At 35.5% G+C, this 27,647-nt stretch overlaps 2 protein-coding genes across 2 annotated transcripts; one reads left to right on the forward strand and one right to left on the reverse strand.

Annotated features, from left to right (window-relative positions):
* Positions 1-4,214: 4,214 nt before the first annotated feature.
* Positions 4,215-26,471, forward strand: LOC123540877 (cysteine and tyrosine-rich protein 1-like). Its single transcript, XM_045326201.2, has 5 exons — positions 4,215-4,436; positions 5,506-5,620; positions 8,325-8,451; positions 12,199-12,362; positions 23,561-26,471. The coding sequence occupies exons 2-5, from the start codon at positions 5,554-5,556 to the stop codon at positions 23,830-23,832; spliced, it is 630 nt and encodes a 209-aa protein (XP_045182136.1). The 5' UTR covers positions 4,215-4,436; positions 5,506-5,553; the 3' UTR covers positions 23,833-26,471.
* On the reverse strand, positions 13,126-23,542 carry LOC128549671 (uncharacterized). Its single transcript, XM_053526903.1, has 4 exons — positions 23,025-23,542; positions 22,556-22,616; positions 18,849-18,934; positions 13,126-17,685 (listed from the first exon to the last, which is right to left on the reverse strand). The coding sequence occupies exons 1-4, from the start codon at positions 23,050-23,052 to the stop codon at positions 17,525-17,527; spliced, it is 336 nt and encodes a 111-aa protein (XP_053382878.1). The 5' UTR covers positions 23,053-23,542; the 3' UTR covers positions 13,126-17,524.
* Positions 26,472-27,647: the final 1,176 nt, after the last annotated feature.

Below are 27,647 nucleotides of genomic sequence, written 5' to 3' on the forward strand. Positions count from 1 at the left end.
TTTATCCCGTCCTCAAACCATGAGTCATGTCTTCTTTTAACCTTTGAAAAGGAATACCTAACTGGCTGAGGGGTATCATTGCTTTATCGTTTTAACATCAGAGTGTGTGTAACTTCAATTTCTTTCATTTTTTGAAATCAAAATCTATGGGAATTGTTAAAAAAGGTAGGCTACAATGGGCGTTTCTCACATTTTAGTATGAGTAAATGTTTGCCTTGCTACAAAATCACTTGATTCCACACCATGCTATGCGCACTTTTTGATCCGATGCCCAAGTAAGGCCTTAACATCAAGTTTGTTTCTGGTAACCTGAAAAAATATGGGTCTGTAGGTTGATTTTTTTTAAGGTAACAGTATTGAAACCTTCAAATTCTTCTGATTCTTGTCATTTCAGGTCAGATTTAATATATTAGTTTGTAGATTGTAAACCCCGTTAAACCAAAAGGATATGGATCCCAATACCTCTAACAGTATTGATAGCATACACGTAGTTTCATTTTGTACCTCGCATGTTACCGTAGAGTGATCGATTCGATCAATTCCCTATTGATTTAGGCAATTAGTTTTTATATATTATTTATCATTTAAAATAAAAGCGTCGAAATGCAAATATATGTCTAATATTGCAACAGAAGCTCTATTTGAAACATTTTTAGAACGGACATGCACAGGCTCAGCAATCCAGCCTTATGCAGTTCTGAATAAAATGTGAAACTAGGACTGCATGGTGAACTTAAGAGGACCTGAAGTGATTTAAAAAGCATTGCTTCATTGATTTATAAAGTTCTTTAACATGATTCAGAAGTACAATTCTGTGATACATGCATATAAATAACGGAGGGCATTTTAGAAAACAATTTTTTCATCAAAGATTTTTTTGTCCCCCCGCAAAAGGCGAAGGGGATATTAGAAATACTCTCCGTCCGTGCGTGCGTGCGTCCGTCCGTCCGTCCGCAACGATCTTTGTCCGGAGCATAACTTCAAAAGTACTGGAGGGATTTTCTTCAAACTTCATACACTGATAGAACACATTGGGAGGAAGTGCAGTGTGCAAGAACAATAACTCTACCTTTCCTATTCTTTGAGTCATTCCCCTTTATCTTATTTTCTTAAAAAATTTTGTCCGGAGCATAACTACAAAAGTACTGGAGGGATTTTCTTCAAACTTCATACACTGATAGAACACATTGGGAGAAAGTGCAGTGTGCAAGAACAATAACTCTACCTTGCCTATTTTTGAGTTATTCCCCTTTATCTTATTTTCTTAAAAAAAATTGTCTGGAGCATAACTCCAAAAGTACTGGAGGGATTTTCTTCAAACTTCATACACTGACAGAACACATTGGGAGGAAGTGCAGTGTGCAAGCACAATAACTATATCTTGCCTATTTTTTAAATTATTTCCCTTTATCATATTTTCATAAAAAATTTTGTTCGGATCATATCTTCTTCATGTATGGAGGGATTTTGGCACAAATGTTCACCACCATGAGGCGGAGTGTCATGCGCAAGAACCAGGTCCCTAGGTCTAAGGTCAAGGTCACACTTAGAGGTCAAAGGATACAAGAATGAAAACCTTGTCCAGAGCATTTCTTCTTCATGCATAGAGGGATTTTGATATATCTTGGCACAAATGTTCACCACCACGAGGCGGAGTGTCATGTGCAAGATCCAGGTCCCTAGGTCTAAGGTCAAGGTCACACTTAGAGGCCAAAGGTCAGATACAAGAATGACTTTGTCCGAAGCATTTCTTCTTCATGCATGGAGGGATTTTGATGTAACTTGGCACAATTATACACCATCATGAGACGAAGTGTCATGCGCAGTTCCCTTCTTTAGAATTACTTCCCTTTGTTGTTACTTTAAATAGCTTTTATTGGAACTTTTTCATTACTAGTCGTAGGGAAAAATCGAGACCACTTTTCTGTAGTACAACATGCATGCTACATCCAATTTTAAGGTGTATTATGACCAATCTCTACCTGGTTAAGATTTTTGTGTGGACTTACAATTTTTTTTTCTTTTTTTTTTTAAAGATTAACTTCCCTTAGTTGTTACTATAAATAACTTATATTGTAACATTTTTATAATTGACCGTAGGGAAAAACAAGACCACTTTTCTGTGGTACAACATAGATGTTACTTTCCAATTTTAGGTGTATTTTAAGGTATCTCTACCTGGTAAGGAGTTTTTTTGTGGACTTAGAAAAACAGAAGACTTACAATGATTACTAAACAACCACAAAATTAAAATTCCATTTGCAAATACAGCTGCTAGAGTAAAGAAATTTGCTGCGACGGGCATATATTGTGACATTCTGGCACTCTTGTTCCCTGTTAGCTTTCCATTCCTTCTTTTTACAGTAGCCATATAGAAAAACATCATAGCTACACTGTTCATGAAAATTAATAAAATTTAGCAGTAAACCACCTCACCACTGACTTATTCTTTCTTCCACATCTTTAAAACCCCTGATGCGGACCACAACTAAACGGTTCTTCAAAGCTTTCCCCAAAATTAATACTTTCAGACACTAACTTGCCAGGAACTTTAGCCTTCAATTATAATATGCCCGGCGGGGGGATTAGCCATGTCTAACATGGCTCTTGTTAAATGTTTGTATGTTGTTCTCCGATTTTCATTTTGAAATGTACCAGAAGTGCCAAATGAGCCATTATAACTGACAAAACATCTGGGGGAGGATCCCATACCCCTCCAGCTGGAAGCAAAACACCTCCCATACACTCCCCGTCTCCACCGTTTATGTCTCAATCTTTAGCTAGAACCCAATTATATAATGAATACAGGCCAGTTAGGGTGACATGTATATATTCCATTGCCCCCGAGCAAGCCTGTGTAATTTGTTATGTTATTATTCTGAAATCAGAATCTTTAATAGCAATGTCGTTTGTTTTCTTCATTATGTAGGTGGGTCTACTAGAATGCTTGCCGGTAGAGAGTTTTGGAAAAGAAAAATAACCTAGTATTGTCCACAAGGATAGCTTTTAAAAAAAGCTAGAAAGTAGCTCGCTTAGCTCTTGTTATGAGAGGACAGGGATGAAGTTCAAACCTATATGCCATTGAAAAAGGGTCTATGAACGTTTACAGTTCCGCCTCGATAGCTCAGTGGAAGAGCGTCTACTTCGAGTGCGCAGGGTCGTGTGTTCAATCTCCGGCTGCGTCATACCAAAGACGTAAAAATGTAACCAGAAATTTCCTTGCTTGGCCATAAGCACTCACTGCGATGGATCTAATCAGGAATGAGGTGTCGAGAGTGATTTATCTAGGTTGAAATACCTAAAATACATTAGTATAAATCAATTTGAAATCAAGGCCAAAAAGGTGGAAAATGTCAGTGATTCCGCCGAGTGTTTCTCATTCTGACTAAAAATGAATATAAACATGTATCCAGTCCCTGAAATATTTCCAGTATTGAGATCCTCATGGCATTGTTTCAAATACGCAAGTATCTAAGTGCCCAAATGGCTTAGTTACCCAAAGTTTCCCTAACTGTTAAGCGCATTTCTGCAATTAGGGAGAAGCGATTGATGCAATATTCTACTTGCGATAGACTGGTCCTTTGCGTGTCATTGAGCTCTTTTTGTTCATTAAAGATGACACGGCCTTATGGGACAATAAGGCGTTTGTAAGCCAGCTTTCGATTAACAAACCACCATTTGTTTTAGGTTGCTGGCTTGCTCTTTGTGTAATTGAAGGAAAAAGCTGGGGGCCTGGACTTGGGGATGTTCGGTATTATAGGTAGTTTCCATAGCAATATCCTGTCGTAGAGGCGAGCCAGTAAAATGCGTTTTTCAGCCACTTGACCAGTTCATTAATAAAACGCTGTCTGTACGGGGATTTGGAAACGAATAATACCCGGTCGAAATATTGAATTGAGAGTCTTTACTTGAGGTATAATAAACTCAGTTCCAGTTTTTTCTGATAACACTTTAACCATTAAGACCCAGTACCATGTATAAAACCTTTATAGTGAAGAAATGTAGAATAAGAATGCCAAAATCTGGAACAGGACACACACACACGCGCGCGCGCGCGCACACACAAACTTTGACACTTCAGAATCCAATATTATAACTGTAACGGGTAAAGTCCTATCGGTGGGAGACAATTATGATGTTGACATCCTGGGTATTGGTTTTCCGGCAGATCGATACTAAAACTAAAACTGCTGCGCGCTCTAGATTAACCTAGTTCATTTTTGTATACTATATCGATTAATACCGGTATTTACATTGTTGCTGCGCGATGTTAATTGAGAAGTTATTGAAATATAGAACGACTGTTGGATGGGCTATTATGTTATTTGTTAAAATGTAAAATCCCATTTGGATAATTTTGAAATCACCCGATCAATTTGGAGAGAAAAATACAGCTCTGCTCTGCTATGGTCTAACTTTACCTAAATAACCTTGTGGTAAGTAAATTAAAAATGTTCTTAAAAATAAACATACATTTGTTTTAATCAAATATAAATATGTGAGGTTTTTATTATGCAATAAATCATAACGCTTTCTATTTACTCAAATACTGAAGAATTATTAGTAATTCAAATGTATCAAGGTTATCACACAAAATGTGTTTCATTTAAAAATACAAAAAAATAAATATACTGAATTTCTCAGATGCCTTCTTTCAATTCATGTATTGTTTCATACAGCGTAAATGCTGACATGCGAATTTAAAGGTAGATTATCAGACTGACTATATCTTTATAGATTTCAGTTTTTTTCACAGGTCTAACATGTAACTTTGAATTACTTTCAGATAAAAAATATAATGTGCTATTTAAAATATTACAATATATACTGACAAGATTATAAGCACTGCCATAACGTATTTATTACAGTACTTAATTTTAGGAGAAGACCTTTATAAGCTTTAGCTTTCGGATCTAATCCTTTTTCATACATTTATCTTCTGTATTGCACAATGTAGATTTGTATATGTTGTAACCATTGTTTGAAATAAAATTATGTTTAAAGTGAAATATTACAAGGTAGATACGTCAACATAAAATCACAATATTATTATACTTATATTATTAAAAAAGTACTGTAACAATTGTATTTCTATACAAGAAATATTTAAATGTCCTATAGCATTTTAAACGACCCCGTTCAGTCATATAAAAAGTCGTTTTCAATGCATTTTATTTGCATATTAAGTATCGACATTGTGAATGGTGATATTGAATTTGTGTGAACTTACATTGAAATTATGTCAAGCCACGTACATGAAAAAACGATTGTTAATTTCAGTTGAATTTAATATTGGTTGATCTACCCATTCAAATAATTAAATTCGCTTTATAAATATTTACTTAAAGGAAAGAAGATTTATATCAATAACAATTATTATACATCAATCTTTAGCGGAACAGATACTAGTATTATTCGTTTTTTTTTTTCTACGTGGACGTAAAATTTCACCCGAGTTTTTTCACTGAAATGCAAGTTTTATAATGATATTGTGTTTCTATTTAGGTTACGAACACTTACTGTTGTGATCATCGGAAGGTTTTAACGGACGAAATGGTCAACGTTAACATTACAAGATTCGTTTCAGGAGTTTCACTTCTGTTGGCAAGCCTTTTTGCAGGTAATCAAGTTCAATTTACTTATTATAATTAAAGACACTTCTTTCCTTTTAGTGTACAACATATTTATCTTTTAAAATCCTTAATCGTACCTCATTTATACAGAATCGCATATTTTTTTTAAAATTCGACTTAGGACACTTGAGCACTGTCCCCTGCGGATTTTTTATTTGGGGAGGGGGGTGGGGATCAGATAGTTTTACAACGGTTACATATAACAAACACCTTTCAGATGAAAAAAGTGCGCGAACTAACAATGAATCAGTATCAGTTTATTTATCCCCCGCCAAAGGCGAAGGGGATATTAGAAATGCTCTCCGTCCGTCCGTCCGTGCGTGCGTGCGTCCGTCCGCAACGATCTTTGTCCGGAGCATAACTTCAAAAGTACTAGAGGGATTTTCTTCAAATTTCATACACTGATAGAGCACATTGGGAGGAAGTGCAGTGTGCAAGAACAATAACTCTACCTTTCCTATTTTTTGAGTTACTCCCCTTTATCTTATTTTCTTAAAAAAATTTGTCCGGAGCATAACTCCATAAGTACTGGAGGGATTTTCTTCAAACTTCATACAATGATAGAACACATTGGGAGGAAGTGCATTGTGCAAGAACAATAACTCTACCTTGCCTATTGTTTGAGTTATTCCCCTTTATCTTATTTTCTTAAAAAAATTGTCCGGAGAATATCTCCAAAAGTACTGGAGGGATTTTCTTCAAACTTCATACACTGACAGAACACATTGAGAGGAAGTGCAGTGTGCAAGAACAATAACTCTACCTTGCCTATTTTTTGAGTTATTCCTCTTTTTTATATTTTCATAAAAATTTGTCTGGAGTATATCTTCTTCATGTATGGAGGGATTTTGATACATCTTGGCACAAATGTTCACCACCACGAGGCGGAGTGTCATGCGCAAGAACCAGGTCCCTAGGTCTAAGGTCAAGGTCACACTTAGAGGTCAAAGGATACAAGAATGAAAACCATGTCCGGAGCATTTCTTCTTCATGCATAGCGAGATTCTGATATAACTTGGCACAAATGTTCACCACCACGAAACGGAGTGTCGTACGCAAAATCCAGGTCCCTAGGTCTAAGGTCAAAGTCACACTTAGAGGCCAAAGGTCAGATACAAGAATGACTTTGTCCGAAGCATTTCTTCTTCATGCATGGAGGGATTTTGATGTAACTTGGCACAATTATACAACATCATGAGACGAAGTTCCCTTCTTTAGAATTACTTCCCTTTGTTGTTACTTTAAATAGCTTTTATTGTAACTTTTTCATTACTAGTTGTAGGGAAAAATCGAGACCACTTTTCTGTAGTACAACATGCATGCTACATCCAATTTTAAGGTGTATTTTGACCAATCTCTACCTGGTAAAGATTTTTGTGTGGTCTTGAATTTTTTTTTTTTTTTTTTTTTTAGATTAAGATTAACTTCCCTTAGTTGTAACTATAAATAACTTATATTGTAACATTTTTATAATTGACTGTAGGGAAGAAACAAGACCAATTTTCTGTGGTACAACATAGATGTTACTTTCCAATTTTAGGTGTAATTTAAGGTATCTTTACCAGGTAAGGAGTTTTTTTGTGGACCTAGAAAAACAAAAGACTTACAATGATTACTAAAAAACCACAAAATTAAATTCCATTTGCAAATACAGCTGCTAGAGTAAAGAAATTTGCTGTGACGGGCATATATTGTGACATTCTGGCACTCTTGTTCCCTGTTAGCTTTCCATTCCTTCTTTTTACACTAGCCATATAGAAAAACATCATAGCTATACTGTTCATGAAAATTAATAAAATTTAGCAGTAAACCACCTCACCACTGACTTATTCTTTCTTCCACATCTTTAAAACCCCAGATGCGGACCACAACTAAACGGTTCTTCAAAGATTTCACCAAAATTCATACTTTCAGACACTAACTTGCCAGGAACTTTAGCCTTCAATTATAATATGCTCGGCGGGGGGATTAGCCATGTCTAACATGGCTCTTGTTTTTGTATGTGTACTCTTTCTGTTTAAATAAAATCAAGTAACAATCCCTTCTGTTATCAAATAAAGAAAATTGTGTGTGTACACCAACTATTTAGACCAAATCTAGCTTTTCCGACCGACAGACGGTAAAAAATCTTTTCCTTAAACAAAGACCACATACATTATTTTATGTAAGATTATATCTTGTGTACACATAAGTTTTACGTTTTAAATCTCTTGCAAGGTTTAATGTTGCTTGTAATTTATAGACGGCGTTCAAGTTTTTATTTTTATCTATTGGAACATAATACATTTTACGAGTGCAGCGGGCACGAGTGACTATATACATTTGACGAAAAGAGAGATATGTTTGCCTACAATTAAACAAAGTTTAATTTTATTGTGTCCGCATTCAATGAATAACTTCATTTTTTTACTTTTGACATGTGGTAGTCGAAACTCAGCCAATGAAACAAAAAAAAAAACAAACAAAAGAAAAAAACAGAATAAAAACAAACACAATGAATGTTAAGAAGAGATACTACTATTTTGATACAGTTTCTGTCTTCGCACATGACTTATGACACGAAAAGTGGTTCCTGCAAACCATTAAAAAATGCAGGATATAAGTTTCATTGTAGTGACAAATCAATTTAGGTAACCTATATTTTGTCTTGCCATTCATGTGGAATACGACTCATTTCGTTTTTCGATCTAGATCTGTGCTATGCTGGTAGTTACTGTGTATATCTGCATGAGGACTATTACACGTTTAACCAGAAATACTGCGAAAACGGATGTTGTGAAGATTATGGTGATGATGACGAAATATGCTGCTTTTCGTGGTAAGTTTGTTTAACTGAATTGCTATGAGCAACAGAGCTTCAGCTATTTGTACAGCAGATGGGAGTTTAAATCTCAGGTTTCCATGGATTTCATACAAAACCTATGTGGGGTCCACAAATATTCTCAGGAACCTGAGGTGTAGTTTTTTCTGTGAAATGGACGCGTAAAATCACCCGGAGTGAACTCGCCCACTACGGGTTGAAAGCGCTAATTGGGTTCCGGCATATATACGATATTAAATAAAGAAAGAGTTAAGACAGTTTTCCGTTCAGTCCTCGTTTTTATTTCTCATTTACATCTTCTCTTTAACTGGTCTTACAAGTCAAACCTATGTATGATCAACTTTACATTTGGCAGAACCATCAAACTTATACATCTTAAGAATCTAAATTCCGTGTTAAATTTCGGACAATACTGGGAACAAAAGCCACAGTGCATGCAGGTGATAATCCTTTACATGTTTATTTTGTATATGTTTCGTTCTTCTGGGGACGGCATGTGGTTACATGTACCGATTTTTAGTTTGTTTGAACCCACCCGTCTAGCTCGCCTGGCAGAACACTTTACTGTGAACCCAGAACTCGCGAATCCGATTCATTGACGAGGCAAATGTCTCCAGGGTCAATGTTTTAGAATTTATTGTTCCTTCTAAGAACCTTGTAGTGAAGTTGTTAGCTCTTCATGAAGAGCAGACTAGTTTTTTTGTCGAGTTTAATAACGCCACACAGACACAGTTATGGGTCAAATGAAGAATTTCCGTACTGCATGGCGGAGGAAGACCCCAGGTGTCCCTTCGAGCATTATTTCAGAAATGGGCGGGTATCTTGGTAGAACCACCCACCATCCGTAAGCAAGCTTCACATGAACATATTCTAAACGTGAGACGAGAGCTTTAAACGAGGTTTCGAACGATTAGGGGCATGTGACCTAAAGCACTCGACCACGGAAGCCCAGAGAGCAAGTTAGATGCGGTGCAAGAAGTTCAGATCACCGACTAGGTGACCTGACCGACATTCTATATCACTGAACTGTTAAAAGATTTGCACGTGTTCATCTGCACGTGTAATCATGCCTCTACATTATAATAATCATCGGCTAAAATTGTCCCATATATTTAAACACATGAACCTAATTTTGTGATTATAGTTTTACAAGGGCAATCCGTCGTGTATCTCTATATAACCAGAATAAATGCACGTACACGTACATGTACATGCCATTTAATCGTTAAACAATACCTCAGGTATCCAATATTTCATTTTTGGCTGATACTAGCGTGACATATAATCAGTGAATGCTTCTAAACAAAGTGTTTGAAATATTGATAAAGTGGAAATAGTATGTAGAAACACTGATACCATCTATATTATCCTGAAGTCTTGTTACTCTACTGGTGACATTGTATACGTCACTTGTGAATAATTAATGAAGTCGGATCGACTAGGAATTCATAAAACTATCGTACAACACAGCAAAACAAACCTACGATAAGTTAAATGAGTACTTTTAAGTAAACGTTATTATGATTCTAAAAAAACGTGTCCACAGCAGTTTGGGTTCTTTACAACAGTATTACAGGTAAAATGTACCAGAGTGTATTTCATAAATTTAAAAATAATGTGGGAGTGTACGTAACAGCTTAACCCTTATCATGCCGGACACGATTGATTTTGCCTTTGAGAACAGGATAGATCTTGATAAGCCTACACATCCATGCAGTCTGATCAAGATTTGCACTGTTAGACATTCAGTCAGTATCTTGTAGGTAATCACCCCTTTTAACAGTTAATGGCACTGTCCAAATTGAAAGATGTACAAGTTTATTATAGAAATTTAGAAGGGTATGGGTTAATAAAATTACCTCAATACATATCCCACTGCAGCTCCTGAATTTTAAGCCTTTGTGTTTTGGTCTCTTGCGGTGTACATATATTTAAACAATGGGATAATAGAAATGTCCCTGAGTGCAGGCGAAATTTTGAATTTGTATTGACAATCACGTACGAAAAGATAAATAAGTCTCAAATTCACATACCTTTTCTTTCAAACTGGCTTCAGGTCCCTTGTTCTTGAAAATAAATTTAGTTGTTATATACCTGTAGCGTTATATACATATGATGTAGTGTTTGATATAGTTGCGTACTATATCAACTGTTTATTTACGCCATTCTTGTTTCAGTATTTTGTGCTGACTAAGTTGAGCTTAATCATCTTGATGATAATTAAAAAAAAAAAAGTATGACTTATGTCTTATCCAAACTGGGAATGTACTCGCTTGTATTACCCGGTTACTTTTTTTTATACGCAACCATTATTAGTTATTTACATGCTACCATAAACGTAATTCCTTGCGTTTTGTCTCTATTAGTTACAGTGCTTATTGCATCAGTAAAATCACTATACAGGTGCATGTCTGAAGGAACAAGTCAAAACTTAAACAATAATGACTGAAAATTTATTGCTTATATTATTTTGTACGTAAGAACGTAGGCGGGCGACAAAACCAAGGGCAGCGAATTTGTACAGCTACAACTCCAGGTTTCGTATTTGTGCCTCAAGTCCGAACCCCGAAATAAATCATATTTTGATCCAATGTTTCCTAGCTGAATTGCAGGTTTAACGATTCAATATTTCAAACACTGTTATCAGTATTTATGGTTTTATGTTAAGTGGATCAATGGCCCCCAAAGGTAGCTCGTGGTAATCTCTAGGTTACATTCTAATGTAAAAAAATTATTTCTACAAGTACATTTGTGGTAAAAGGAGCACAGGACTACGAAAAGATTTAATTTAAAGAAACATGACAGAGTGAAAAAATCGAAAACATTGAGAAAAAGACCTATGTTGTAGAGCGTAATTGTGTTGTTTCTAGTCATTTAGTATGTCTAGACGAGACTGGTGATAAATTATTTACAGGTTAAGGAAGTGAATGTATATTGTTCATAAAATGTAAAGAGAACACGCTTCTGTGGACGCTAATAAATTTAAAAAGAAAAATACTGGAAAATAACTGTTGTTAATTAATTGCTTAAATCGTACGCTCACAATTTAATTGAAGATTTTTCCTTACGCACGGGCATCTTCATTATGAATGTACTTACTGGCATTTTCGATTCATGGTCGCCTGATGAGCTGACGTACATTATGGCCGGTCATCTCGACACGCATAAATTGTTGTTTTGTTAAAGCTTATTTAAAGTCATAAACGCATATGGGCGACTCCTTCAAAGTTAGTGGGAGGATAGTGCAAAGTAGCAATGTTACTCGGTGAAAACTTGTCCGTGTATCTGACTGACCCGCTTATGTGCTTCCAAATGAATTAAAACACAAACGTAATTGCTTTCCTGTGAACACTTACTGTTTTTTTTTCTAAAATGGGCATGCAAGCTCATATACTCTAAGATTTATAGTTGTTATACTATGAAATTTATAGACCAGCTAACTTAGTTACTGGAGAAATAAAATATTATTAGACCTGTTGCATAGTTAAAACACGATTACACACTGGTCGATAATTGCAAAGACATTTATAATAAGCCCTGTGCATATTTAATACTGTTTGACTAATGTAATACGAAAAATGTATTTTTACTTAGTTTCTTAGATGTAGTCACTATATTATTCAGTACATTATGTATAATTATATCTTATTCGTTTTATTTTGATAAAAGAATTCACTCTATTTTCAGTATAAAAAAACTTTGTATAATATTTCTTACATTCAACTTAAAGTTTATGTATTTCAGGACTGTGGGTATAATAATTGGCATATGTTTCGCGTGTGTAGGCTTCATTGCCCTGGTGGTGTTTGTAATTATATGCTGTTACACTATGAAGAAAAGAAGCAGGTCCGGTCAGATTATCAACCCAGCTCCACAGCCAACGCAAAATAATATGGTCGTTTACACAGGTAATGATCTATATTAAGATCTTTTTGTTTCATTCATACACCAAATTACATGAATAATGGACTGTATTCCGATCCTATGCTTTGAAACATTGCAAATATAAAACTGAGACAAAATAATAGAAATTCTTTATTAAGAGATGAATTTATAAAAGAAAAAAGTTTGTCTCGTTGTATATTTATTAGTAAGACATGATTCTTTATATAAATCACCGATTCATAGAATACATTTATTAAATAGTTTGCCGATCAATAGTTTTGACTATTAAACGGCACGCCATTCAGTTGTTTTATTACATGACATCACAAATACATTGTCATATTTTCCCTTCACATTTTGACCTCCTCCCACCAAACTTTAGTGTTGAGCAATAGACTGGTCAAAAGCTGAAACGATTGACCGGCGATTAAGAGTCATGTTATAAGATATTAAAGAAGCATTAACTGTAAGAAAGAATACTCTTGAAAATCTACTTGTCTTCTGATCGAATACAATTATTCTGTTTTGTTATTTGTCTTCTGTGTATATGTTCACTTTCTCGTGTATGATTGTCTTTGCCATAAGTTTTTATATTTGTAAATGGCCAAAGGCAAATATATTGCTGATTGCCAATAAACTGAAACTAAAACTGTTATAAAACAAACTATTAACCAGTCTAAAAATCAACACCGGTTTGATGGGCTTTAACTTTATTTCTGGTGCCAAATGAAGGACCGAGGGCTAACAGCTTTGACAACCGACAAAGCCATCCAATAAGTTTGTAATATAATATGAAATAAGGCACTGCCTCAATCGGGAATCGACCAGACTTCAACTCATCCCTTTAACATTTAAAAAAAACTGTCTACTAGGGTGTTTAATAACAGGCAAATTGTTGAGAAGCACAATGACAGACTTAAGGTGATCACAACAGCTCACGCTGTGCTCAGGTGAGCTAAAAATCATACAAACTGAAAAGTTACTAGATTGCAACTCACTGTTAACAAGACTTAACAGACAGACACACATTAACAATCTATTTGCACCACGGCAGGTTAAGAGCTCAGTCTAGGGAGACATATTAGCCTTCTTGTGCAGGCTTGGTTTTTTCTATTTGTGTTAATTGTAATTCTGAAATTACTCGTAAAACAAATCCTAATTTTGTTTTTATATACACATCACAAAGACTTGCATTACACTTTATTTATTGAATAAACTGTTCACATGTTTAAGTTTTATCTGTATACACATTTATAATGATCACAGATCACATAACTTGATTTATTCATACATGAAATATAGCTGAACTGTGAATAACAACTTTTAATAACAGTACTGGATGCTTTTGTCAGGCTTTGAAATAAGTATTGTTAAAATAAAGAAATTGTGACTTGCTGTAATCTGTATTCTAAAATGTACAATTTCTCTTACAACAAGAACAAACAAACAAGAGGGGCCATGATGTCCCTGTATCGCTCACCTGACATATTGACATAAAGATCAACATTCTGACCAAGTTACATAGAGAATAATAGGTTAGTGCCGTAGATGAGAAAGTTTATCTGGCGAGGTGGAGGAGGTTATCGGGTGAGCCGAAGGCGAACCTGATAACGTCCGGAGCCGAGCCAGATAAACTTTCTCCATCTTAGGCACTAACCTATTATTCTATTTATCTTGTCATGACTTCATTTTCCCATATTTGGCAATTCATTTTACAAAAATAAGTATGCGACAACCGTTTTAATGACGTCATATTCGTAATGACGTCACTTATATAATGACGTAATCACCGTCACAGTAATGTGGTTACAATTAAAAATCGCAATAACTTCTTCGTTTTTGAATAAAAACTCATTATTTGACCACTCATTTTCTTAGTTCGGACATTTCCAACACAATGGTAATGGTTTCAATGCAAAATTTCTTATGACAACAATATCGATCATAAGGTTACATGATCAACTGACCGTATATCACTGGTCACGTGTCAACTGACGGTATATCAAGAAAGATATACGGCACCCTGATATCGGGTCGAAAATACTGCAAGTGACAGGATAAATTAAGATATGATCATAAATGTAGCCTCTAAAAGAGTTAACTAGCTTTTCCTTTGATTTGACTTGGTGACCTAGCTTTTGAGCCCACATGACCCAGATTCAAACTTGACTGAAAGATCATCAAGATTAACATTCTGATGAAGTTTCATGAAGATGCAGTCATAAATGTGGCCTCTGGAGTGTTAACAAGCTGTTCCTTTGATTTGACCTAGTAACCTAATTTTTAATCCCACCTAAACTAGATTTAACTTGGCCTATAGATCATAAAGATTAAAATTCTGACAAAGTTTCATTAAGATATGGTCATAAATGTGGCCACTACAGTGTTAACAAGCTTTTCCTTTGATTTGACCTGATGACCTAGTTTTTTACCCTAGACGACCTAATATCAAACTTGTCCAATATTTAATTGAGGGTAACATTTTGACCAAGTTTCATTAAGATTGGGCCAAAACTGTGACCTCTAGAGTGTTAACAAGCTTTTCCCTTGATTTAACCTGGTGACCTAGTTTTTGACCCCACTTGACCCAGATTTGAATCTGATCTATGGATCATTAAGATTAACATTTTGACCAAGTTTCATTAAGGTATGGTCATAAATTTGGCTTCTAGAGTGTAAACTAGCTTTTCCTTTGATTTGACCTAGTTTTTGACCCTACATAACCCAGATTCAGACTGGACCTTGAGATCATCAAGATTAACATTCTGACCAAGTTTCATGAAGATATAGCCTTAAATGTGACCTCTACGGTGTTAACAAGCTTTTCCTTTGATTTGACTTGGTGACCTAGTTTTTTGATCCAAGATAACCAAACATCAAATGTGTCCAAGATTTTATTGAGGGTAACATTCTGACCAAGTTTCATAAAGATTAGGTCAAAATTGTGACCTCTAGAGTGTTAACAGTCAAATTGTTGACAACGGACGGACACAGGGCGATCACAAAAGCTCACCTTGAGCACTTTGTGCTCAGGTGAGCTAAACACTAGAGTTGTCACAAGAGTGACGAATTATACCCCTACAATATGGCCTTATCGCAGAACTAAGCCAATATCAAAGCAGCATTTTCTTGAGCTATGACCTAATGACCTCAAATTCAATCTCTATAGTTTCATGATCCTCCGCCCAAGTGTTCTCAAGTTTTGTATGGAAAAGGTTTAAATGTTCCGGGTCATCCTGACCTTTGGAACTCTAAATCAATACAGGTAACCTGCTGGTCAAGACCAACCTTGTACTAAATTTTGTGTTTCTCATCCCAAGCATCCTGAAGTTATTGTCCAAAAACCGTTTTAAAGAACCGTTATTTATTTTGTTGAACTTAACATCACACCGACACAGGATAGGTCATATGGCGACTTTCCAGTTTTAATGGTGGAGGAAGACCCCAGGTGCCCCTCCGTGCATCATTTTAAAGAACTGGGTCAGTGTGACCTTGACCTGTGACCTACTGACCTCAACATCATTAGGGGCCACCTGCTGGTCATAATCAACCTCCCTAACAATTTTCATGATCCATGATCAAGCATTCTCAAATTATAATCTGAAAAACATTTCTCTGTTTTGCCTTATTGTGACCTTGACCTACTGACCTCAAAGAAAAACTTGACCTATATTTCATGATGTGACACCTGTGTACCAAACTTTATCATCCTAGGCTCAAGGTCTCAAGTTATCATTCGGAAACGGTTCAACTGTTCAAGGTCACTGTGACCTTGACCTTTGATCTATTGACCTCAAATTCAAACAACCTGTATTTTATCATGTAACACCTGTGTTACAAAAGCTATGATCCCAGGCCAAAGCCTTTGCAAGTTATCTTGACCTTTGACCTACTGACCCGAAGTCAAACTTGACCTGTAACTATGTACCAAAAACAATATTTAAAGCGATCAAGCTTTTCATGAGTTATCATCTGGAAGCCATGAAAACCTACTGACTGAAAGACAGACAAGCTTACTACATGGGGGTATAACAGAACATTCTCTTTAAAATCTCATGAAAAATATGAGAACTAGATGCCCATGGGCAATATGTCAAGCCCGCCAGCTGTCAAAAGGACTGGGAGTTGTGTATGACACTCCTTGTCTCATTGAGGCAAACATTTATGCCAAATAAAAGAGATTGCAAAAAGTTACAATATAAGTTATTTACAGTAACAAAAAAGGAACGTAAAATTAAAAAAAAAAAAATAAAAAAAAAAATATAAAAAAAATTCTAAGTCCACACAAAAATCCGCACCAGCAGAGATAGGTCAAAATACACCTGAAAATTTGATGTAACATGCATGTTGTACTACAGGAAAGTGGTCTTGATTTTTCCCTACGACCAGTAATAAAAAAGTTACAAATGTAAGCTATTTATAGTAACAACAAAGGGAAGTAATTCTAGGATTTTATGATGACACTCCGTCGCATGATGATGAACAATTGTGCCAAGTTACATCAAAATCCCTCTATGCATCAAAAAGAAATGCTCCAGACAAAGTAATTCTTGTATCTGACTTTTGACCTCCAAGTGTGATCTTGACCTTAGACCTAGGGACCTGGTTCTTCCGCATGACACTCCGTCTCATGGTGGTGAACATTTGTGCCAAGTTACATCAAAGTCCCTCCATGCATGAAGAAGAAATGTTCCAGACAAAGTTGTCATTCTTGTATCCTTTGACCTTTAAGTGTGACCTTGACCTTAGACCTAGGAACCTGGTTCTTGCGCATGACACTCTATCTCATGATGGTGAACAATTGTGCCAAGTTACATCAAAATCCCTCCATGCATGAAGAAGAAATGCTCCGGACAAAGTCATTTTTGAATTTGACCTTTGACCTGTAAGTGTGATCTTGACTTTTGAGATAGGAACCTGGGGCTTGCGCATGACACTCCATCTCACTGAGGTTAACATTCATACCATATATAAACAAGATTGCTCCATGCATGTCCAAATTATGGTCCGGACAAACAAATCCGAACGGACGCACGCACGCACATACACCGAATAGACATTTGGACAAATATGTCTTCGCTTCCGCAAGCGGGCTCGACAATAACAAAACCAATGTGACAATACATTATCTCTTAAAGTAACAGAGCTTAGTCAAACACTGCTGTTCTCAAAATAAATTTAGTTTCTAAATAAATCCTGAATTCCTATCCTTAAAAGTTTTTTTTTTTATTAAAGTTCCCTTGTTTTTCTGTCTTTTTATATTTTCTGGTATTTCTTTCTTGCTTTTCAAGTATACTGGATTTGTTGACCTTCCATTTTGTAGCTGCCTGCTCTCAAGAAGTGAACCTGTAAAACAGAAATCAAATATTGTAAATTGATAAAAAGAGACCCCAACCAACTTTCATAAAGATCCCATGAAAAATGTGACCTAGAGAGTGGTCACAAGCAAAAGTTTACCGACACACGGACGGACTACGGACGCCGCGCTATCACAAAAGCTCACCTTGTCACTTTGTGACAGGTGAGCTAAAAAATCAATATCTGAGAACCGCTTCCTCCGGTAACACTAAAATGTAAATAAAATTAAACCATTTGTTGATCTGATTTTTGGGAAATGTTACCTTGCATTTTGGGATGTTGAGCAAAAATGCAATATTTTTGGATTGGGAAGTGGCCGAATATAGGCCTCTGTCATATAAGGACAAGAAATCATTTTCAAAGTTTTTCTTTTCGGTGAGTTGTATATGGAATTAAAATTCTTTGGGTAATTTTGAAAGAGGACCACCCCATGATCATTCTGTGAAGTTTGGTGTAAATCTGCCCAGTGGTTCTGAATAAGATTTTTTACAAATTGTTGGCACATGACGGACATCAACTCATGTTGTCACACTGTGACAGGTGATCGAGCTAATAATTGTTTAAATTTGCATACATGTATGAAATTTTATGATTTTGTCCAGAAATGCTTTATCATCAAGAAAATGAAATGGAGTCTTTTCTTAGGTCTAAAAAAAATTTTGTTTCTGGTAACACGCTAAAAAAAATTAGGGTAGGTAGGTCGGAAAAAACTTTTTCTTTGGATTTTTTAAAATTATTTTTAGGGAGACTTTTTGGAAATTATTTTTGTGTCAAAAAATCAATACAAATATGGGGGTTATGCCTCTAGAGCATCAGTAAGTTGATTTATAACATCACTGTCCATGTTTAAAGCATAAAAAGTGCAGAATTGCAACTTTTTGTCAAAAAGTTGAAAAAAATGTTCTCAAAGACAAAGGCGGACGGACCGTCCATTTAGGGTCGGGCCAAAAATTTATGGTAGGTCAGGATACAGGAAACAGACAATTTTTTTTTACGCCTAATATTCCTTGGTATTTGATTCTATGCACTGACTCAATCGCAAAAATCTGTTCACACAAGTATTAATTTGTATACAGTATATCATGCTTTTTGAATGATTGAAACTGCTTCCCACAGCTGCAACTATATAATAAACAGAAAGATAGAAATACCGTATGAGCCGCAAGCAAGTGGTTCCAGTCTGTCAACAAGCACTTTGGAGCAGTACAACAATACTCTGTATAATAGACCAAGATGCCTGAAAATAGTGAAAAGTGAGCAAATTAAGAAAACATGGACAACCAGCTGTTTTTAAATTTCAAAAGTCTAAGAGCTAACATCCTTTTCGCAGTTTTTCAATTTTCATGCCAATAAGATGACCCCAATTATATCATTGGCATGGGGGAAGAAATTTGTTAAATAAAACTTTTTTTAATGAAAATAAAACAGTTGCAAATTTTGTCAAAATGTATAATGAAACAGAGTAAATGCGGTTAAAAATTTCAGTTTTGAAAAAAGAAAAGTCACTGTATGAGTAGGTTTGTTTACACAACTGACCAGCCAGAACAGCCAAACATTACTTTAACCCAGGTACCTTTTTGACTTGGTGGTCAATGACCTTCACTTTGCTTGGTATCATTAAAAGGCAAAAACAGACTGGTAAAGCAGCTAGAAGAATCTGTTCTGCCTTCCTCAGTTTAGTATGAACACAGGAGCCGACAAAATGCTACAATTGTTTATTGGTATCTGACGGTCATGATTCATAAACGTATAACTTTAAACGTATTTGAGTATGTGTGCAGTATACACAATTCAGATTTCAACTAACCCATGGTGGCAACCAGATAGAAAATTTTCCAAGCCTGACACCAATTTCACATGCCTGAACTTAAAGCTGAATTTTGAACCATAAAACAACTGGTCTAGCTCATACCCTCAAAATACTTCATCATGTATTGTTTGGGACATGCTCGACTGGGGATTCCTAGGAGAACAGGAACTGAATGCATCGGACCAAAAAGTAATGTGAGCGGCTTCAGTTTGCATTTGCAGAGCTCAAATTTAACTTTTTTGACCAACGTACTGCAAATTTTCGCATGACTGTAGCTTTTTTTTCTTGTTGCTTAATCTGAAATCTACTTGCAAATTTAGACTTTCAATTAAGAATGTTAGAATATCCTAAAAAATCATGCTAGAACATCAATATTGCTTGCACAGTTTTCCTTGGCGTATAATTTTGTGCGTTATAACTCAAAATGACCTTCAAAGTAATTCGGAACGCATCATTGATGGCGTAACTTAACTACTGGCTGAAACTACGGCAAGGCAAATTTTCGTACCTAATATTATAAATAGCGTTTCAACTGTATACATGTACGAATTAGTAAGATAGCCTGCGTTCTAGATTTAATTATAAGATAGACCTCTACATTTCTTTATAATCAGTAATCCATTCAACAAAAAATGGCTAACCAAAAAAGATGTTGTGTTTTCTGTTATCCTCAAATGAAAGCGAATCTACAAACATTAACAAAAACCGCAACAATTTTGACTATTATTTGTATTTGCAAAATAAATTGTGTGAAATTTTTATCTTAACTTGCATTCCATGAAATTGACTTGCATTTAGCGAGTCCAAAATTTGAGCCCTGTGATTTGTGAAAGTAATTACATTTTCTGCATGATTATGGTTCTGACTAACTCTTAAACTCTTGCATTTATGGAACAATTTGAATTCAATTCCTTCATAATTCTGACCAACTAATCGAGCATGCTTCAGAACTCCAGATAAGGGCTGCATTTTTGTAATTACGAACTTGTTAGGGATCAGATATGACTTTATTTTAAAATGTGGACGTATCAATACAAATTTATTTTAAAATGTGGTTGTATCAGTACGACATGTAAACAGTATTACATATATTCCAAAGAAAGATCGAGCCGAATTGCATGTCTGCGCCAAGTTGCGCTTATAAACGCTATCCCGACTGTTGACAATTTGCACGGTGTCTGAGATGAGTGTGGAATATACGAAACAAAAGCCAATAGCATAATGTAATGCATTAACACATAATTTTTTTGGACTTCAAAAATTATGCGTCATAAAAATCTGAAAAGGGGAAATAATTCTACCAAAACTGAAGGCAACCAAGTTATTTTTATTTTAATTTGTGTCATATGAACAGATGAACCAAGTTTGAAACACTGGCACCAGATCAGAAAGAAAATGCCTCCGTACGTGTTATACCCTACCCCTAGGTATTCTATAAGAACCATGGTCGTGAACGGGAAAATATACTAACAAATTTCAATCGCGTATTTCATACCTAAAACACGCAGTTCAGTAAATGTGTACTATTGATATTAAACAAGCGGTAATTTATCTTCCGTTGTGTACCGGTCACATTTCTTCAATACTTCTTATCTTAGAAAAACAACGTGTAGTTTACAGTTTTTTCAAAGTACACAAAAAACTTGCTTGAACTTCCCTGGTGAAGTTCCGTTCTAGATTACAGACACACTCTGATTGGCTGATGTGAAGATGTATGTCAGTCGTCATTTTACTACACGTGTACGCTAAAATGTTTATATGCAGCATAAATGTGTTAAATAAACAGAATAGATGTATACCAATGTATGATTTCAAGTTCAAAATCATATACAAGATGAATTCCATTCATCATTTCGAGTCTTATCGTAAAACTGTGAATATATTGCATTCTGTTTTTGTTTGTTTACATTTCGTTTAACATGTGCACACTGCCGTGACCTCTAGACCGGATGTTCATTAGGGGAGTTCACGCAAGTTTTTTCTGTAACGTTGACTAAAGCATAAAATATATGGAGCATCTCTGCAGTATGGAATATTGAGACAATGTGACTGGTGCACGATGGAAGATAAATTATCGCTTGTTTAATATCAAAAGTACACATTTACTGAACTGCGTGTTTTAGGTATGAAATACGCGATTGAAATGGGTTAGTATATTTTCCCGTTCATGACCATGGTTCTTATAGAATACCTAGGGGTAGGGTATAACACGTACGGAGGCATTTTCTTTCTGATCTGGTGCCAGTGGTTTGAAAGAAATATCTTTACTATTTTTAAAAAAATGTTAGTTTTTATGTTGAAAGCCCGATAAGGCAATGTTACCAGCCTGTTTAAAATCAATATTTTTTCTATAAGCCAAAGAACTATAAAATACACAGAATGGCAACTTGGGATAATCCCGCGTCATCTCGTATTAGCGTGTTATCTTATTTCAAAGCGTTTGCCAACTTGATCAATCATAATCAAATCAACAGACGCTTACTGAAGTATAAAGCTAGTGGTACGCCCGGCACGTAATAAACCAGTTTGTGTCCGTTTTCAAACGAAAACTGTTGATTTCTCAGACTTTCAATCATAAATTCATTTCTTCCTCCTGTAGTAGCACTGTAAATACTAATAACATTAAAAATGCACCATTATCATGATAAACAAATGATCCGAAACTCAAAATAACCTTATTTCAAAGCGTTTGCTGACTTGATCAATCATGATCAACAGATGCTTACAACGAGATCTCATCTATTTGTCACAGGATGTTGGCGAGATTTGCTCTATATGCCTTTCAATTCGCCGATCTGTTTATTTTATAGCTCTTTGTAGAAGCCGATCCGATTCCCTATATTTAGGCCGAGCACAGCTTATCGGCAGAATCATAAGCTCAACTTAATTACTGTGTACACAAGCAGTGAGCCTTAAGAAACAATAATCTAAAAGGCCCATTTCAAATTGATGAATAAATAAAAATGTAAAAAATAAGGAATTTCTATGCTTTTTATGGGTGGGGTGTTTGTTTACATTATTATTATGAATGGAAAGTTAGTTACTCACGTTTCTAAAAATGTCAACAGGTCCAACCATGCACATGCTGTACTGGAGTGCCGTCCATATTCTATATAAAAGTAAAATAATTCCATTAATCAGTCATGCCTGCAAGTAAAATCACGGATTTCTTAATTTTAAAAATTCAATATAGGCTTATTAACAGAGAAGTTCAAAGAAACTAAAGTACCGGAAAGGAATTAAAATACGATCTGAAAAGCGATTCAAAGGTGAATCTATTCTCTCATTCCCCGAGCTGAAGAACTCGTGGAGAATATTTTTGTTTCCTCAAATTTTCAAAATGTCGGCGCCAGTGTAACGTGTATCCACTCTCACTCTAAATATAAAAATGTTCAAAATGTCGCCGTTTAAAAAATGCTACTCAGTATTGAATAAAGCATGTTTGTATCACAAATTATATCAGTGTAGTCACGTTACCGGCTGATTAGCTTCTGACGCAACAAAATTAACAGCTTACTTTGAATATTCTTTCGGGTCGCAGACATCTTATTGTGCGGATATTGCGTTTCGCCTACTGATCTGACGGACGCTTATTAATATTAACAAAGACCGTGATATCCCGAATTTCATCGGGGTCGTCGCACGCCCATGGTCTAAACCGGAACTCCATATTTTTTTATTTGGATAGTATGTGTTGTTTGGATACCCTCGTATGTTACCGTAGTGGGATTCGATCCCGATTTTCGTCGCTTCGCGACGAAAGTCGGTAAGATCGATTCCCTATAACTTATATTAGTTTTTCTTGAGTTCAACAAAAAGTCTGACCAGGATAAGCGAAATCTCGATGGATTGTCAACAGCCAGTGGGTACACTATTGTTACTGAATCTTTCAACATTCTAGATAGTACTTTTTTTGTTATACTGAGAATGATTAATAACCCTTTGTGTATCATTTTAATTGGTTTTAATAGTACAGTTGTCAAATATAGGATGGTTTGATACTCAGTGCTTTAATATTCATGCATCAAAATGTTTGTTTTCTTTGACTTCCAGCTGCTACAGGATACACATACCCGCACCCACCTTCAGCATTCTATCCTGGCTCCCGGTTCCCCGGTCAACCTACGGCACCACCACCCTACACAGCCGGTACAAATCCAGCGTATCCGCCGACATATACCGACCAAACACAAACTCCAGCACCGCCTCCTTTCTCTGGACTCTACGGCCAACCAAGTATGGGACAAGCTTCAGTCGGAAGTGGACAATCATCGGCACACAATACCGACCAACCATACAATGGTTACGGAACAGGCCAAACATAATGTTAACATGTTACATGTTTTCTTATATATTTCAAGCCGTCCATTAAAAATTCGATACATTTATCGGGTATATGCAATGTCCATTAATTTTCACTTCGTTTAAAAACATATCGCAAATAATATGCAAACCAAATTCCCAGGTCCGCATCCATTAAGATCTCAAGCAATTTTGTTCTATTTTTGTTAATGAAAATTGTCAGGGTTTTTTTTTTATTTTAAAATTATATACACCAGAGAAAATGTCACGAAAAGATTCTGACGTCAGTGCAAACCGTATTTAGATACGAGGCTGTGTACCTGAACAATCGAAAAAAACATTTTGCTCTACTTTTGTGAAAATATTATACCGAAGGTGCTCTGTGGTCTTCATATACATATCATTTTATTTTCTGCTATTAAAAACACAGTGCTCTATATCACTACTCATTTTACTCGGTATATTGATCTATTGCCATGTCAGCGTGTACTTTTGCTGCCGAATGCCCGTGGAGGTACTTCGAATACAACTGAACTAAATGTATCACATCAGCATAGCGAGTCCTGCAGCAATAAGTTATTGTTTTGTAATTAGTTTACAAAAAAGCCAAAGCAGGCCACAACAAAGAGCAATATAATGATAAAACATCTTCATATATAAACATTTCTTCATTCAATTCAAGTTGTTTAACCAAGGCAAATAATACATTGTACATTATATACATAGTGTATACTTATTGCTATATGATATCAAACAGGACAGTCAAAAACGGATTGTAATCAATAGCAAGTTTTGAAATATTTATATTAATATGATTAAAATGGAAAGTAGAGTGTCACTACATTCAGATGACGGAATTTAAAATTAAAGCTGATACTTAAAATTCTAAAGCTTATGACTCTGTCATTAGCAACCTATATACCCTTTAGCTTGCTGGCGGCAAGTGATATTGCCTTTGCGACCAGTGCAAGCAGATCACGGTCTGCACTGTTAGCTATTCAGTCAGTAACGTTTCAGTGAACACCCCTTTGAATAATAAGTGGTACTATCTAAATTTAATGGTGGACCAGTCCATTTTAGAAATTTAGCAGGGTAAAGGTGAAGAAGTCAATGATGTTGAAAAGTGATATGGACATTAATTTTATCATGAATTAGTATAAAAGAAGAGCAATGTCTTAAAGGTAGAAAGTGTTTTGTTTTGAAATATTTAAAATTTAATGCTTATTGATTCCAACCTGTCAAAATATCTTTATGTGAAAGAAATAACTTTCGTCATTCGATAAATGAAATTACTCCCGTATGGGACTTGTTTCGTACACACGATATAAGTTTTATTTTCTTTCATGTCAGCAAAATTGTTTGACAGAATATACTATATAATGTCTGTGATATATAGATTATTAAGTGTACTGATACATGTACATGTTATAAATATAAAAACGTTCAAAACATTCGTACAGTTCAAAGTAGTATGAACTGTGATCGGAAAATTGTGTTAAATCATATTGTAATCTTTCCTGTTTTGTGTTGTTTTTGTTATTAAACTGTTTGCGATTTCATACTTATATAGGTACGCGTACGTGTGTAATTTTTTTTCTTCCGTTGCCATATTTAAGAACATTAGTTCTCACAGAATTTAATTGTACTGAGTACATACTCGTTTGTTACAAAAAAATCGTCGAACCATTTACCTCTCTTCGCTAAAGGTTTGAAACCCTGCTTAGTGTGAATAATGTTCTGTCTGTGGTTCTACCTAGGTGCGTGCCCATACCTGAAACAATGCTCGAAGGGGATACCTGGCATCTCCCACCATCAGTTGAACCTGGAAAAGTGGCCACATGACCTTCAATGTGTTGGTATGACTTTAAATCCAACAAAATATCTGAAGTTGTATGCAGGTAAATTTAATTCTTACTGTTTCTACAATTAATTTAGAGCAGCTTGGCAGAATGCTTAAATGTTTCGAAAATTCGTCTCTTTCGATGACGCAAAACAAAACTTTAATCAGACCGTTGCAGCTCTGGGATATATGCAAGAGTAAAATAGCTATTCCTTGCAGCCCCTAGAAAATACATGCAAGAGTTAAATAGCCATTCATTGCAGGCCCTCGAAAATACATTCAAGAGTTAATATCCATTTCTGGCAGCCCCTTAAAGAGTCATGCAGGAGGTACATGTAAATAGTCATTCCTTGAAGCCACTCGAAAATATATGCAATAGGTAAATAGCCATTCTTTGCAGCACCTCGAAAATTCACGAAGAGGTAAATAGTGATATATTTTAGCCCCTCGAAAATAGATGCAAGAGATTAATAGCCTTGCAGGTTCTCCAAATACTCTAATACCCATGCCTTGCAGCCATTCGAAAATACATGCAAGGGGCAAAGAGCCATTTCTTGCTACGTCGCGATATATACGTATATCAATAGATCAAGCTATTTGCACTTTTACTCACAAACTAATGTTTGTTTATAAAACCTTAACGACCTTCTTATTTGAATTTTTTGAATCCATCTTGTTTCTGTAATTGTGGGATTTTCTACACGTACACGTACCACAAAAGTATTGTAGAAGCAACCTCTATTTGTTGCGTTTATTGCTCATTATATCTGCTTTGTTATAACATCTTCGTATGATGCTTAAATAAATCAAACTTAAAACGTGTACACGTGTTTATTTTATCAGCAGGACATGAATATAAGAAGCGACAGACTCGCCCACCCTCTGAGAGATATGTTGTTTTAACCATGGCGAGAATTGGCCTAGATTTAAACGATATATTAGAAAGAGCAGCCTGTCGCTTCTGACTATTGACAATAAATAACAAATACTGATTGAATGGAATAAGGCCGTGACTTTTATTATTATAATATTATTACAAAAATTAATGAAATGTCATGGCATATTGTATGAGATGGAAGTATCATAAAAATTGAAAGAGCATGAAATGATAGATTTCTAGCCAAAATGCATAGAAACAAAATAGGCAACGCTATGATGCTGAAGCTCTATTTATGATAAGCACACATATACTAGACAATGGAGGGGAAAGAATGCGAATTGTGCTAGCAAATGCAGCTACCGAAAATCCGAGGCCAAGATGTTCAACGAATTCTCAACATCATGACAATGGATTTTGCTCTGATTGCCTAAGTATGCTGATAGACGTGTATACAATATGCCATACCGAAATGCACAAAGTGTGTTGAGGGCCACCAAATATTTTATGAAATAAAATTTGCCCATTAAGAGGAATATTGAATAATGTATTTGATTACTGAACGGCCACGTGCAAACATTCATTTCTTTAATAATATCAGATCTTCTGGATTATTTACTTTCAAAGATGGCAATATAAGCTATAATCAACTCTATTTGATAATATTTCTCTTGATTTTACATAATCAACACTATATAGCAGTTACTTTTTCCTCGCAAATTTGTTGGATCTAATCCGAAATATATCAGGCAGTAATCTTTATAAGACACGTACTTTTTAATTCAGCCATTATTCAAGTATGTAATTACGTATATTTGAATAGATCAATACTTTTACTTAATAGCTTACCCTACTAGCAAAGTTTCCATTTGTTTTCACCAGTCCAAGGTGAAAAAACTCTACCGAGGTCATGCCACCCTGCCACTCCCAGTGTATATTTAGATTTAGCAAAGTCTCTAATGCAATCCGCCAAATGGTTCGACAGTGCTCTCATGCTGCCCTTCTATTCTTAGTGTACTGTTTGAATCGTCAGTTCTTCTTTCTTGGCTCCGGTATAATAACATATATCGACAGCACAACGCCAATGACAAGAGGATGTAGAAGCTGCATGCACAAGGAAC

This window comes from Mercenaria mercenaria, chromosome 16 (genome assembly GCF_021730395.1).
Source record: "Mercenaria mercenaria strain notata chromosome 16, MADL_Memer_1, whole genome shotgun sequence".
Lineage (NCBI taxonomy): Eukaryota > Metazoa > Mollusca > Bivalvia > Venerida > Veneridae > Mercenaria > Mercenaria mercenaria.

Coding starts and splice junctions, on each gene's coding strand:
- LOC123540877 (XM_045326201.2), top strand. CDS start 5,554: ATGGTCAACGTTAACATTACAAGATTCGTTTCAGGAGTTTCACTTCTG. Junction 5,621..8,324: donor GTTGGCAAGCCTTTTTGCAG/GTAATCAAGTTC, acceptor TTTTCGATCTAG/ATCTGTGCTATGCTGGTAGT. Junction 8,452..12,198: donor GAAATATGCTGCTTTTCGTG/GTAAGTTTGTTT, acceptor TATGTATTTCAG/GACTGTGGGTATAATAATTG.
- LOC128549671 (XM_053526903.1), bottom strand. CDS start 23,052: ATGTCTGCGACCCGAAAGAATATTCAAA. Junction 22,617..23,024: donor GACCCGAAAGAATATTCAAA/GTAAGCTGTTAA, acceptor ACTTTTATATAG/AATATGGACGGCACTCCAGT. Junction 17,686..18,848: donor ACTTGCTTGCGGCTCATACG/GTATTTCTATCT, acceptor TCTGTTTTACAG/GTTCACTTCTTGAGAGCAGG.